The sequence below is a fragment of the Engystomops pustulosus genome, chromosome 6 (genome assembly GCF_040894005.1).
Source record: "Engystomops pustulosus chromosome 6, aEngPut4.maternal, whole genome shotgun sequence".
Classification (NCBI taxonomy): domain Eukaryota; kingdom Metazoa; phylum Chordata; class Amphibia; order Anura; family Leptodactylidae; genus Engystomops; species Engystomops pustulosus.
Genome location: NC_092416.1, coordinates 73,960,817 through 73,974,278, shown reverse-complemented (window position 1 = coordinate 73,974,278; position 13,462 = coordinate 73,960,817). Strand labels below are relative to the sequence as shown.

The window sequence follows — 13,462 nt, the reverse complement described above, 5'->3', positions numbered from 1 at the left end:
GACCATGGGTGCTAACACCAGATATATTGTATCAAACACTCAACTGTATGTAACTGTAAGGTCTTGTCCAGTCTAATCATCAAGGTCTGTGTGCTGGCTGCCTTATCTGGAGCATCTACTGCTGTATGAAACAAGTTCTCTCCTTCACATCAAGCTATAATGCAGCGAGCTCCACTTACGGCTGGAAGATCAGTGCTCTCTGTGTTTGGGAGCTCACTCCATCATACCTGAACATGATGATGAGGGTTGGGTTCTGAGGAAGCCGATTTACAGCACATTTATCATATAAATGAAACTTTTTTAGCTGTCACAATAATTGTCTCAGTTAGAAGGAAGGAATAGATATTGTTGTAAGGTCTCCAGAAAAAAAAACAAAAAAACAGAGGATCCAAAAAAACTTACTTTAAAAATAACTCCCATGGTAAATCTCCCCCAAAGACAATTGAAAAGTTACAGAAATTAATTCTGAGAACTCTTTAAAATACAGTAATACCTGGCCATTATGTTTTTTTTTCACAAACACAAGTATATATCCTGGTATCATACCCTCAGCGGATGTCTCTGCCACTGGACCTTGGTCATTGGAACCGGAGGGTCCCTCCTCACCATCTGCAGCTGTTTCAGCATCCTCTGGGTTGCGGATGTTCTCTCGTGACTCAGCTGCGGCTCTGAAATGCAGAAGAAATGGCAACTTGTTGTATAAGGTACAAATACTGTAGATTGGATGACTGCACGATCACACTACACTGAGTTTTACAGGCACACAGGAACTTTGGACAAAAAGATAATGGAGATTTATGTTAAGTGTATATACTATTAGTGTTCAATGGAAATAAACTTTACTTACCCTCTGAAAAACAAGTCGTGCAGCCCTGAACACGGAGATAAAAAGACACAATGTGTAAATTATTAATTTATTCAATTTAAAGTCTATTTACATTCACTTCAAAATGTCTTTCTCTATGATTGTTCAAGACCTATGCACTACACTGTATTATATAAGTACTTATATTGTACATGTACTACATAGAAGACAGAGCTTGTATCTGGTGGCGTTCTCCACCAGATATTGCCTAAAAAAACGAGGATGAGGAAAATCTGTAAAATCCAGCATGATAAACCAGGGACACTTACTCATAGATCCAGGCACTATGAATGTGGTAATCATCTTATATTTGTTATCCATGGCCTCCTTCCTTCTAAAATCAACTTTCAAAATGATGCTTATGAAGTTCTATGGGGTAGCACCAGAGCCCCTCTGTACTACAGATTCACAAGCTGTTCTGGTGTGCAAGGAGCACTTCCCCCTGCCACCATGTGCTGAAACTTCCTCTGCTACTGAGATCAGGCAGTAGTTAGTGTAAGTGCCAAAGGAGGCCATGGATAACAAATATAAGAAGATTACCACAGTCACATCATGCTTCACTTTGAAGGAAAATTTCCTTTAAGTGTGTATTTATTCATGTAAGTTATCAAAAGATGTAGTTAACACTCACGTGGGTTGTTCTCACGGTTCCGGACAATGTATTGGAAAACCAGAAGACAGACCACACTTGCCACTAACATACCAGCGAAGCCAGCCCCAATAGCAGCGGGGTAGACATTATTTGGTGGGTCAGCTGGAAGGAAACAAATGATAGAAATGTGTAATATTTCCAGACTTTTGACTCTTATTACTAATGTGTGATCCATATCCATTTCAAAACGCCTTCTTTTTAGCAGAAATCTGTTACATGTGGCATAATCCGGAGATGGGATAACAATATAGCAGAGAGAAAAATACTGTCAGCGCAGAGACCGTTGTCTATACCTACTAAAAATAGGAATGGATTAGATGTGTTTCAAGAAAAAAAACTTTTTCTTCTTCAGGACCGTTAGATGGTTTAAACTTTATGTAATGGACAGACTCCTGACAAATAGATGTTTTTGTTTTTCCACACCATTTGGCTACTTCTGTATCTCTCCTTCATTACAGATCACTGCATGCACTGGGGATTCAAAAACCCATTTGCCTATTGGACTTAACCCATCTATACAAAGTATGTGGATGGTGAAGCTGCTGCTATGGGGACAGAATTTAGGAATATCCTATATCTTACTGCAGCACTATATGCTCACTGACCTCTGAAGAAACCAGAAACAAGGAGAGTTATATTTATCTTCACACCTACAAGACTTATATTCTCTTTAACCACTAGAATATTACACATTAAAACATATTTATGTATGGAACATAGATCCACACATAACCGCACAGTACCACTTCTCATATCCTGTATGCTGGAGATTCAGGCAAGCATAAGGAGAAGGGAGGTTTTAGGAGAAAAAGCTTAAAAATCATATCCTAGTATCATACCAGCATCACATCAATGGACCTCAGATTACTATACCTGGTGTCTTCACCTCAGAAGGAAATCCTGTAGTCTTATGGTTGACAGCCAGGATTCTGAAGGCATATACAATGGATGGGTCCAATCCACCAAGTTTGTGTCCCCGGATTTCAGGCTCAATGCCACTGGCCACTGTGTCCCATGCCGCTGTCTGAACGGATCTCTTAGGAATGGGGACAGATCTGATGCTGGCTTGTCTCTGTACCATAAAGCCAGTTAAGTCCCCAGCTCCTTGTGTCATCCACTCCAGATCCACCTCAGTCCTTTGCCGGCTGTACAGAAGTTTACTGATTGTCACATTCGGAGGTGTAGGATATTCTGTCAATATTAGGTGTAAAAATTAATTCTTAAAAAAAAAGACTAAAAAAGAAGACTCACACATTTGCTAAGTATATTTCTCTCATTATGCAGTACTTTTAGGCTCCTTACACACGAACGGATACTACACCCGTGGTCTTGTCTGGCAAAAAAAAAAAAAAAAAAAACAGTCCAAAACTCATATAGGCACTAGGATGTTCGAATGCTTTAAAGAGGTTGGGCACTTTTCAATATATCTGTTCCATTAGACATGTCTCTGCATGTACAGCATATGTTCCTGTGTCTTTGCCTCCTTAGAGCTTCATTCTTTCCCTGTTTTCACCATGCTTCCCTCTGTGTATGTGTGTATGTATATATATATATATATATACATTTTACACATTTTCTATCACTGGTCCAAACCATTCTCATGGTATCTCCCACTCTCTCTCAGAGTCGGTCCTCACTGACAGGCACAGGAAAAAAGGATAGGGGGCAGGAGGGTCACATTGTACTGCTTCAGGGCCCTCCTATTTACCAGTGCTCACAAATGTAAACAAAGAATCACAGAGAGTTTGCGGACAGCACTAAAGTAAATAGCAGGAATGCTGAATCACTTGATGAAGATTTAGAGATTATTATTAAGGCAGCAAAGGCACATGGCCACCTTGTGGCCAACCCTTTTAACTCCACCACATGGTTCTTGGAACATCTCTGATGTAACCCTGCCCCCTGCCTCCAGAGCACTCCTCCAACATCCTGCCACAGGTCTCCCACCTGGATGGGTCTCTCCTGCACAGCTCCCTCACCCAACCTCCTATATTTCCTCAAACCCATCATCCCCTGCCCCCCACTAACCTTGGTTGACTACTCAACTGCCTGCAATTATAAATTGAACACTATATTTATGGGTCCAGGACTTATGTAAGGATATATATGTCCTCTTACTATCCTTCCTTCTCCCCCAACCTCCCGCCCTTTCTTTTCCCTTATTTTAGCTGTGGTCTACGGCTGGCTTGTATTATTGTAAAAATTGTTTAATATAGCATGTTTTATAGGTAAACTGAGAGATTTCACATAAAAGAATAACTTACTAAGGGAGGTATATACTTACTGTTGACACGGAGCCTTAGGAGAAGAGAAGTGTTTCCCACAGCATTAGATGCCAAGCATCGATAGAGTCCGCTATCTGTGTCCCATTCTGTCTCTCGGACCGTCAGGATTGACAGCCCATTCTCTTTGTATATGCCATATTTTTGGGAATCTGTGATTATTTCTTTGTTGGTGTTGTCGTACCAGGTTATTTCTGAGCTTGGGTTGGCTAATTTTAGGGAACAGTTCAGCTGAACATTATGTCCTTCTAAAATGGAAGTTTCAAGTTGTGGAGAATATAGTACAGGAGCCTCTGTGAAAATGGTGGAACAAGAAATTCAGCAAACAATTTGCAAACTAACAAAGATGATAAAAAGTGTAAAAAAATGACACAGAGGAAAAAGATGGCAAGACAATTCTCAATGTGTGGAACATAACTTTGTGAGTATCCCATAAAATTATGATAGATATAGTGTATCTGATACATATCTTTGAATTAAGGCTCCTGCCTCAACCGCACCCCACAAGATATTGAATCCACGTAGCTCAAGGTTCTACTCATTTTCTGTAACTTGCATTTACTTTCATGGGAGGAACAGTGTAGCCCAGAGGGTTTGGCTAATTTAGTAAAAACAAGACCACTGCTAAGAGTGGAGTCAGGGGTTGGCAGAGAGTTGATAGATTGTTGCCGGTTTAAAAAGGTGACACATGTGCAACATGGGGGCTGACAGTGTATGGGGAAAAATGTGAACCAGGAGATAAGTGACTTGCTTGGTAGTGGCCTAGCAACGGCAGCACAGTCCTGGTATAGGCCCCCTGCACATCAGTCAGGGTCAGCAGGGTGAAGCAAGTAGAGGGAGGCCAAATGGTAACAAGGTTCCCCCTGGGGCATTCCCATTATGTGACATTGTGACATTGGGTTCTGACTGATGGCATAGGGCAGCGATGGCGAACCTTTTACAGGTCGAGTGCCCAAACTGCAACCCAAAACATGCATATTTTTGCTGTAACGTATAGCAATTTTCTTGCTCTGTGCTGTACCACGGCTTTCAATGGGCCTAGAGGGTACCAATATGTCAGAAGGAGAGGAAATTTGGGTTGCCACTGGAGCTACCCTTGAGAGCCCCCTGAACAGGAATATACAGGGGTCACACCAAAGGAGTTCAAATGATAACCTGACACTGTCCACGCCACCTCTCTCTTCATGCAGTCTCCGGTATACAAGGATGCGCCTATTTAAAATAATGCTAAGCATGGCAAGTCCTGAGACTGCAGGTGGATCCCTGTCTGGAGAACTCTGCCATGGTGCAACAGCCTGAGCGCCCTCTGAGAGGGCTCTGAGTGCCACCTCTGGCACCCGTGCCATAGGTTCGCCACCACTGGCATAGGGGGATACCGTTGATATTAGAGGTTTTAGCCGGGAACTCACACTTGGAGACAAAAATAATGCAAAAACTTACAGTCCCTTTATTTGGAGAACTTGTAAACAGTAGCAGTAACTTAACACTCAGCATGCAAATGGCTGTCGATTTGGCTAGCTGAAGTGCAGATAAACTTTCCTTGTTGCAGGTGTAGGAACTGCACATCATCCGTGAAGCAGTGGTCTGCAGGGCTGGGCACAGAGATATGTTCTCACAGAAATCTCCCCACTAAAGATCCAGAATCCAGGGCTGAGCCTATTTTTACAGGTCCACATTTATCATAAACAGTGCAAACTGAACTATGTAAAGTTTGCATGTGCAGAGTGCGCCAGAATTGTGGTACACGTTCATCATGAATCTTGCGCCCTCCTGAACTCCTCCGGCAGAAAGCACCATTTTGTTTTGGTGCACTTTGTTCATGCTCCGACTATGCACTAACACTTTAGGTGCAAATTTTTTCTGTCTTGTCGGACACAGTGCAGCCGCAAAACAAAACTGGGGCAGACACTTTATAAATACATGTGCAAGCAGTTTGCACTTTCTTTCTAGTGAAAAGTCAAACAGAAAACTGCTGTGTTTGTTACATTGAACACAATATTCCCAATTAGGACAGTAGATGGCATCATAGGACACTAAATGGCTCAGCAACCGAGAAATGTTATTTTACCTGTGGTGAGGAAGCAAGACTTCTCCTTATGGAGACTTTACCAATCAAGGCTGCCTTGCAACTGTGTGAAGACTTATAACCATTTTCGAGGATGGGATAAGGAAAACATTGCCTCTTTTAGCAATCTTGTAAGGAAGTCCTCTTCCACATCAAGCATGGCTATTAGGAATCCTGACCCCAGTCAAAAAACTCTCACCATCTAAATCAGTTCCCTACACTGTACTGGAAAGATGCAAATACATCGAAACAGTGCTGTGTACAGTTGGGAATCTGTTCCTTCTGGAAGAGATACACTGGTTTTACTTTAATCTCACATCATGCCATTAGGCATCCTGAAAGTGAAAGTAAGGGAGCTGCCTAACAAGGTATCAAAAGAGGCAATATTTTCCGTATCCTGTCCTCGAAAACATATTTTAATATTTCCAAGTTTAGCTGCGTAAAGTTAGTAATGGTCCGTCTCTGAGTCAATACATATGTATTTATCATAGTTTTATACCATTTCTTGTGCATGTGTCATAAATGCGTTGTGGTGGGAAAACCTTTTTCCTTTTTTCCGTTTTCATTTTTTACTATTTTAAAAATCTTTAAAGGGAACCTACCACCACGAATCTACCTATAAAGGTAGATCGGGTGGTAGGTGGATGTATGGGACGTGAGGATAGCCCTTTTTAGAGCTAATCCTCACGTCCCCGCTAGCGTAGCATAAACTTTATTGCCCTAATATGTAAATTTAATTAAGCGGCTACCGGGGCGTGGAGTAGCCGGACACGAGGCTACACGGCGCGGCTACTCCACGCCCCAGTAGCTGCTTTCCCCCGCCTACCCTGTGATCTTCGGCGCGCAGCTCCTGGCAGCTGCGCGCCCTCGTCCGAGAAGCCGGAGTTCTGCGCATGCGCAGTAACTCCGGCCTCGTTCCCGAGATCGCGCATCCTCGGGCGATCCTCGGGCGATCCTAACAAATTGTACTATCTAATGATGGCATTTCATAATACATGCGGGCTACTTGAAAGCTGGAAAAATATTCCAAATGCAATCAAATTGTGATAAAAACGCATTTTTGTCATTGTCTTGTAGACATAGTTTTTACGGCTTTCACTGTGTGCTCCACATGACGGCTGTACTTTATTCACTGGGATGGTACGATTGTGGGATACTAAATTTATATAGGTTTTAAAAAATTAAACCTTTTGTACAAAAATTGTTTTTTTTTTCATTTTGCCCTATTCTGCCAATAATCTTTACATACTTTAGTGTACAGAACCCATTTAAAGGGCATCCACCATCAGGATCAAGGATTATAAACCAAGCACACGGAAATACTGCTGTGTGGCCCCTCTGGCAGGATCCGCTGTTCCTTTAGCTTCCTATGACCTTGTATTTGTTTTTAATGCTTTTAAAATTATGCAAATGAAGCTAAGCGGCTCCAGACTCCATAGGTGTTAATGGAACCTGGAGCCCCTAAGGCTCATTTGCATAACACGAAAAGCATTTTTTTTCTTAAAAACAAGGGCATAGGAAGCTTAACCCCTTAACGACTTGGCCTTTTTTAGTTTTTTCACTTCCATTTTTCACTCACCAACTTCAAAAATCTATAACTTTTTTATTTTTCCACATAAAGAGCTGTGTTATGGCTTATTTTCTGCGTAACAAATTGCACTTCATAGTGACAGTATTTAATATTCTATGGTGTGTACTGGGAAGCGGGAAAAAAATTCCAAATGCAGTGAAAATGGTGAAAAACCACATTTGTGACCTTTTCTTGTGGGCTTGGAAAGAGCTGTGTTATGGCTTATTTTCTGCGTAACAAATTGCACTTCATAGTGACAGTATTTAATATTCTATGGTGTGTACTGGGAAGCGGGAAAAAAATTCCAAATGCAGTGAAAATGGTGAAAAACCACATTTGTGACCTTTTCTTGTGGGCTTGGATTTTACAGCTTTCACTCTGCGTCCCAAATGACATGTCTACTTTATTCTTTGGGATGGTACGATCACGTGGATCACAAATTTGTATAGGTTTTATAATGTTATACATTTAAAAAAATTAAAACCTCCTGTAGAAAATATTTTTTTATTCTTCTGGGGCCAATAACTTTTTCATACTTTGGTGTACGGAGCTGTGGATAGTGTCATTTTTTGCGAATTTTGATGCCGTTTTCATTACTATAATTTTTGGGACTGTGCGACCTTTTGATCACTTTTTATTAATTTTTTTATATTTTTCAAAATAGCAAAAAAATGCCATTTTCGACTTTGGACGCTATTTTCCGTTACGGGGTTAAACATAGTGAAAAAACATCATATTTTGATAGATCGGGCATTTTCGGACGCGGCGATACCTAATGTGTTTATGATTTTTACTGTTTATTTATTTTTATATCAGTTCTAGGGAAAGGGGGGTGATTTGAATTTTTAGGTTTTTTTATTATCATTTTTTTTTTTTTTAACTTTTTTTTATTTTTACTTTTACTATTTTTCAGACTCCCTAGGGTACTCTAACCCTAGGTAGTCTGATCGATCCTATCATATACTGCCATACTACAGTATGGCAGTATATGTGGATTTTACTCCCCATGCATTACAATGTGCAATTAGCACATTGTAATGCATGGGTTAAAACGAAGTAGCCTCGGGTGTTCGGAACACCCGAGGTTACCATGGCGACGGATCGCCGCTCCCCGTGACGTCATCGGGGAGCAGCGATCCACGACAAGATGGCGGCGCCCATGCAGCGCCATCTCTTTGATCGCGGAGAAAACACCCACAGAAAAGACTTACCGGCTATGGAGAGGGCTCGGCCCGCGAGCCCTCTCCATGCACCGGGACCCGGCTAGTACGGCGCGCGTCGGGAAGGGGTTAAAGAAGAGCAAATCTTGCCAGAGAGGGCACACACCAGTATGTCAGTTACACTTGTTTACAATTGTTGATCCTGGTGGTAGATATCCTTTAAGGTGTCACTTTTGGCAGGACGTGTTGAAGATTTCATGATTTCTTAGCTACCATGTTTGGGAACATACAAACTTTTCACTTTTTATTTCATTATTTTATGTGTTGCAAAACTATGAAAAAGTGGCATTTCGGCCGCTATTTCCTGTTATGGGATTCACCTCCTTTGGGACATGGCAACACCTAACACCTAATGAGCATAGACATACGAAGCATGAAGAAAACTGCGGCACTCACCGATTAAAGGTCCAAAATCTTTATTCAAAAACAATGTGTGTTTTCACAAAGTAATAAATTTGTAGGTTGTAGTCGTCTCTACCTGGTTATGTGGATGACATATTTATTCATGGTGTGGGCTGGTTTGCCTGACCATTTTTATGAGTTTATGGATTATTTGACCTCCAACACCATAAATATGTCCTTCACATCAAGGCTAGACAACTAAAAATGTGAGTTTTTGGACCTGTTAATTAAAGAGTAACTGTAAAGGATTTTTTTTTCCTACAAATCAATAGCTCTTGGGATGTAAAACAACATTGGCTATTATCTTTGTTACCTTTTTGCAGCAGTTTCATTGCTATACCCCTCAGATTATCTGAGTGCTGAAATGGCTGCTTCCTCTGCCAGTGCTGACAAGCCCCTGAGTCTGTACAATAAACAGACTCTACAAACTACATGGTTTCATGGGAAGGGAGGTGCTGCTGTACACAGTGGAGGAGGTCATGAGACAGAACTCTCTCTGTGTATGTAGCAGAGCAGGATGTGTTCCAGACAGTGGATACAGATGTCTCCTGCACATAATAGTGAGGTACAAGATCCCCCTGTTCCCTATCAGTCCCTCCATCCCAGTCTGTGATTCTACAGAACTTTCTCTGTCTCTCTCTGCACCTCATGCTGCAGCCCTTCCCCCACCTTGTACCTGGCAGTCTCAGCTCTGTGCAGATAAGTTTTTAAAGGGGCATTCCCACAAAGACAAGTTTCTTATGTATACTCAGGATAACAAAATAACACATTCTCTAATTCACGGTTATTAACAAATATACAGCATTTCACAGATATAAGTCCAACCTGTCTCTATGAGTCCTGCTGTACACAATTTCAGTTGCCCCTAGACACGACCCTGTAACTTCAGACTTTAGGGTTGGGCCGCCATTTTGGATTCCTGTGTGACAGCCATGCTTGCTGAGTATCTGTGTTTTTCTGCTCTCAGCCTGTAGCCACGCTCCCTGCACGCTCACTGACACATTCACTGATTCACTTCCTGCCAGCACATTGTGAGCAGATTGCAAGCTGCAAACTACAAGGAGATAAGTGATCCGGGGGAAGGGGGAGGCAGGCACATATCTGTGAGAACAGAGATATAGCAGTGTTGACAGTGTTAAAGTCTGTCAGCCTCTGTGTAATAGGCATATCATGCATCTCATCATCTCTCTCTTTCTATGTGTCAGTGTGTTATTACAATGTCAGAAAACAGATTATACACCTGTATCCTGATAATGTAACTACATTGTCACTCCACAGAACTAGAGGGATCATAATGTGTCTGCTTAGAGAGTCCCTGCCCACACCCTGGAATTTTGTACTGAGCAGCCTAAGCGGTAATAAGAGCTTAAACAGCAATGAAATGAGTAACTATGTAAAGTAAGGGGTTAAAAATGATCACTAGGGGATTGAGATGTGGGAATTTTTCTTTTGTGGGAAAACCTCTTTAACCCTTAGTGCTCACGCAGCACAGGCTATAGACTGCATGTAAATGGTGTACTAATGATTTCTACCATTTATTACACGTTCCCTTCTCCCCGTGTCATGAGAGCTGCCAGGCTAGTCACCATACACAGGACCAAAAGAGTATAACTCATAAGTCATATAACCAGTATCAATAAAATATGGCAAATCTTTATCTGTACTCCCACCCCCTTGAGGCAGTGACGGCGAAACGTACGTCGGGGTGCTGTGTTGGTGGTCTGGGGCTTGATTATTGCTTGTGAGGTACTTGGTTGTAAGTAACACCCGTTTGGGTAAAATTACTATATGTATTTATTGCATAGCCCTATCTTGTATTTACTTGGAGATTTACAGTGATGATACATGTATACTATGGATTGACCGCCACCATTTTTGTTTGTTATTGTGGATTTTAACGTGTGTTTTAATGTTTTTTGATTGCCTTTGTGAGTACAAATAAATATTTGCAATATTTTATTGATACTGGTTGTATGATTTATGAGGTATGGTCCCGTTTTGATCCTGTATACTATTGTTGGTATTCATCTTTTGGTTAGTATAGGGATTGCATAGAGTAGGATAGGTATTGTTATTGGTATTTATAGTCACCATATACATCCTGTATGTGCACTGTGCAGTGTTTACTGGATTTACTTGTGGGAAACTAAATGGATTTAATGCTAAATCACTCTGAGAGAGAACACAAGGCATCATGACTAGTGATGAGCGAGTATACTCGTCCGAGCTTGATGCTCGGTCGAGTATTAGCATACTCGGACCGGCTCGTTGCTCGGACAAGTATTTGCCCTGCTCGATAACGAGCATTTAATTTAAAAAAAAAGTTAAGAACAGTAAAAAGATACAATTAAAATATTTAATTTAATTGTTTAATTGAAGAAAACAGTGAAAGAACACAGTGCAGAATAGATTGCAGATGTTCGGGAACATCTGCGATCTGTTCCGGAGACACGCGTGCAGAACGGTGTTCTCGGCAATAGTATTTGAAGAACAATATGTGTGAAGAACAACTTGCAGATGTTTGGCAACATCTGCAAGTTGTTCTCTACACATATTGTTCTTCAAATACTATTGCGGAGAACACCGTTCTGCACGGGTGTCTCCGGAGCAGATCGCAGATGTCCCGGAGACACGCGTGCAGAACGGTGTTCTCCGCAATAGTATTTGAAGAACAATATGTGTGAAGAACAACTTGCAGATGTTTCCAAACATCTGCAAGTTGTTCTTCACACATATTGTTCTTCAAATACTATTGCCGAGAACACCGTTCTGCACGCGTGTCTCCGGAACAGATCGCAGATGTTCCCGAACATCTGCAATCTGTTCTGCACTGTGTTCTTTCACTGTGCTCGTTCAGTTTGTAATTTTACAGAAAAATGCTCAGGTCTCCCATTGATTTCAATGGGGCTCGTTACTCGAAACAAGCACTCGAGCATCGGGAAATGTTCGGCTCGAGTAACGAGCACCCGAGCATTTTAGTGCTCGCTCATCTCTAATCATGACATCTGTGGGCAAGCTAACTGGCCTCAGTTTGAGGGCACAGATTGACAGACATTAGTCTACGCCCACTTCCCTTCTTGTGAGAAAGACTATTAATAATGCTCTCTTAGGAGCATTTCTGAAAAAAAGAATGGCCAGGAGATCCCAGATTTGACTCCTCCCACTTTGTTTTGGTTTATTTATTTTTACATCAGTTCTAGGGAAAGAGGGGTCATTTGAAATTTTATGTATTACATTTTTTTTTCACTTAGTTTTTACTGCTTTTTAGACGCCCTAGGGCAGTGATGGTGAACCTTTTAGGGCCTGAGTGCCCAAACTTCAACCAAAAGCCACTTATTTATAGCAAAGTGCCAGCACAGCAATTTAAGCAGTAATGTATTTCTCCTAGTTCTTTGACAACTTTCAATCGTTCAGCCCCCTAAAGACACCAATGCAGTTGAAAAGAGGAGGGCAAATCCGCCTATCATTGTAGGAAGATTCTGTAGGAAGATTCTTTGAGTCCTGTCTGGTGAAGTTCATACTGGGGAGATGGCCTGGTTGCCCACAGAGAGGGCTCAGAGTGCCGCCTCTGGCGCCAGTGCCATAGGTTCGCCACCACTGCCCTAGGGTACTTTAACCCATGGATCTATAACAATATGCCTCTGGCATAGATTTATAGATCCTGCTGAATGACAAGTGCTGGAGTCTCATATAGTCTTCAGGCTGCCATGGGAACAGTTTGTCTCTCCTCCATTGAAAAGCCAGCAGCAAGTAAACAGCTGCGATTGGTACCAGCCATAAATGTACGTCATAATGTGTCATAAAGTGGTAGGTTTTCAGAAGTTGCAGAGGCTGACAGATAAATCGGGCATGATTTATGACTAGTCTAGTGTGGCATATTTACATACTTTTTGGCACCTGCTCCTTTTCACACAAAGCCCATTAGATGCAAAATCGGTAGCCCCTGGGCAACGAAGTTTTTATGCCACTGAAATATTATATTGCAATGCTACCTCATACATGAGTAAACGTTGTCAGGAGACAATCACAAATAGCAACCTTGTCAATGCTATTATCACATATCTTTATCTAATTCTACAACCCAGGATGAGTTCAGTAGGTTTGTAGTTAAGTTTTAACTTGTATGCAAGTCAGAAAAGATGTATTTTGTGTATTTTGGTCTCAGTAACAAGGGGATTTGCAACATTTTGAGTTACAGTCACAGGAAAAAGGATAAACAATAAAGCTTCACTGAAGAGACCCCTGGGACTAAATTTAATTAAAGTATGAACATACAGGGAACTTAACAGAGGTCACAGTGGGAGGTAAGCTCTGTCTGTAACTTGGGTGTTCTTAAGTCAGGGACAGGCTGAAATGGTAGACTAAGGTGGACCCCACCTACAAAGTAGATAGCATGACTTTGCCTG

The 13,462-nt window shown here is 41.6% G+C and overlaps 1 protein-coding gene across 5 annotated transcripts in view; it reads right to left on the bottom strand.

Annotated features, from left to right (window-relative positions):
* The window catches only part of VSIG10L2 (V-set and immunoglobulin domain containing 10 like 2), a 39,004-nt gene that overhangs the window by 9,060 nt on the left and 16,482 nt on the right, over window positions 1-13,462 (bottom strand). For all 5 annotated transcript variants that reach the window (XM_072156564.1, XM_072156565.1, XM_072156566.1 and 2 more), the window contains 5 exons: window positions 3,802-4,092; window positions 2,391-2,708; window positions 1,497-1,619; window positions 848-872; window positions 547-668 (listed from right to left, as the gene is read on the bottom strand). In XM_072156564.1, coding sequence (XP_072012665.1) covers window positions 547-668; window positions 848-872; window positions 1,497-1,619; window positions 2,391-2,708; window positions 3,802-4,092 — 879 coding nt within the window. The remainder of the gene's footprint in view (window positions 1-546; window positions 669-847; window positions 873-1,496; window positions 1,620-2,390; window positions 2,709-3,801; window positions 4,093-13,462) is intronic.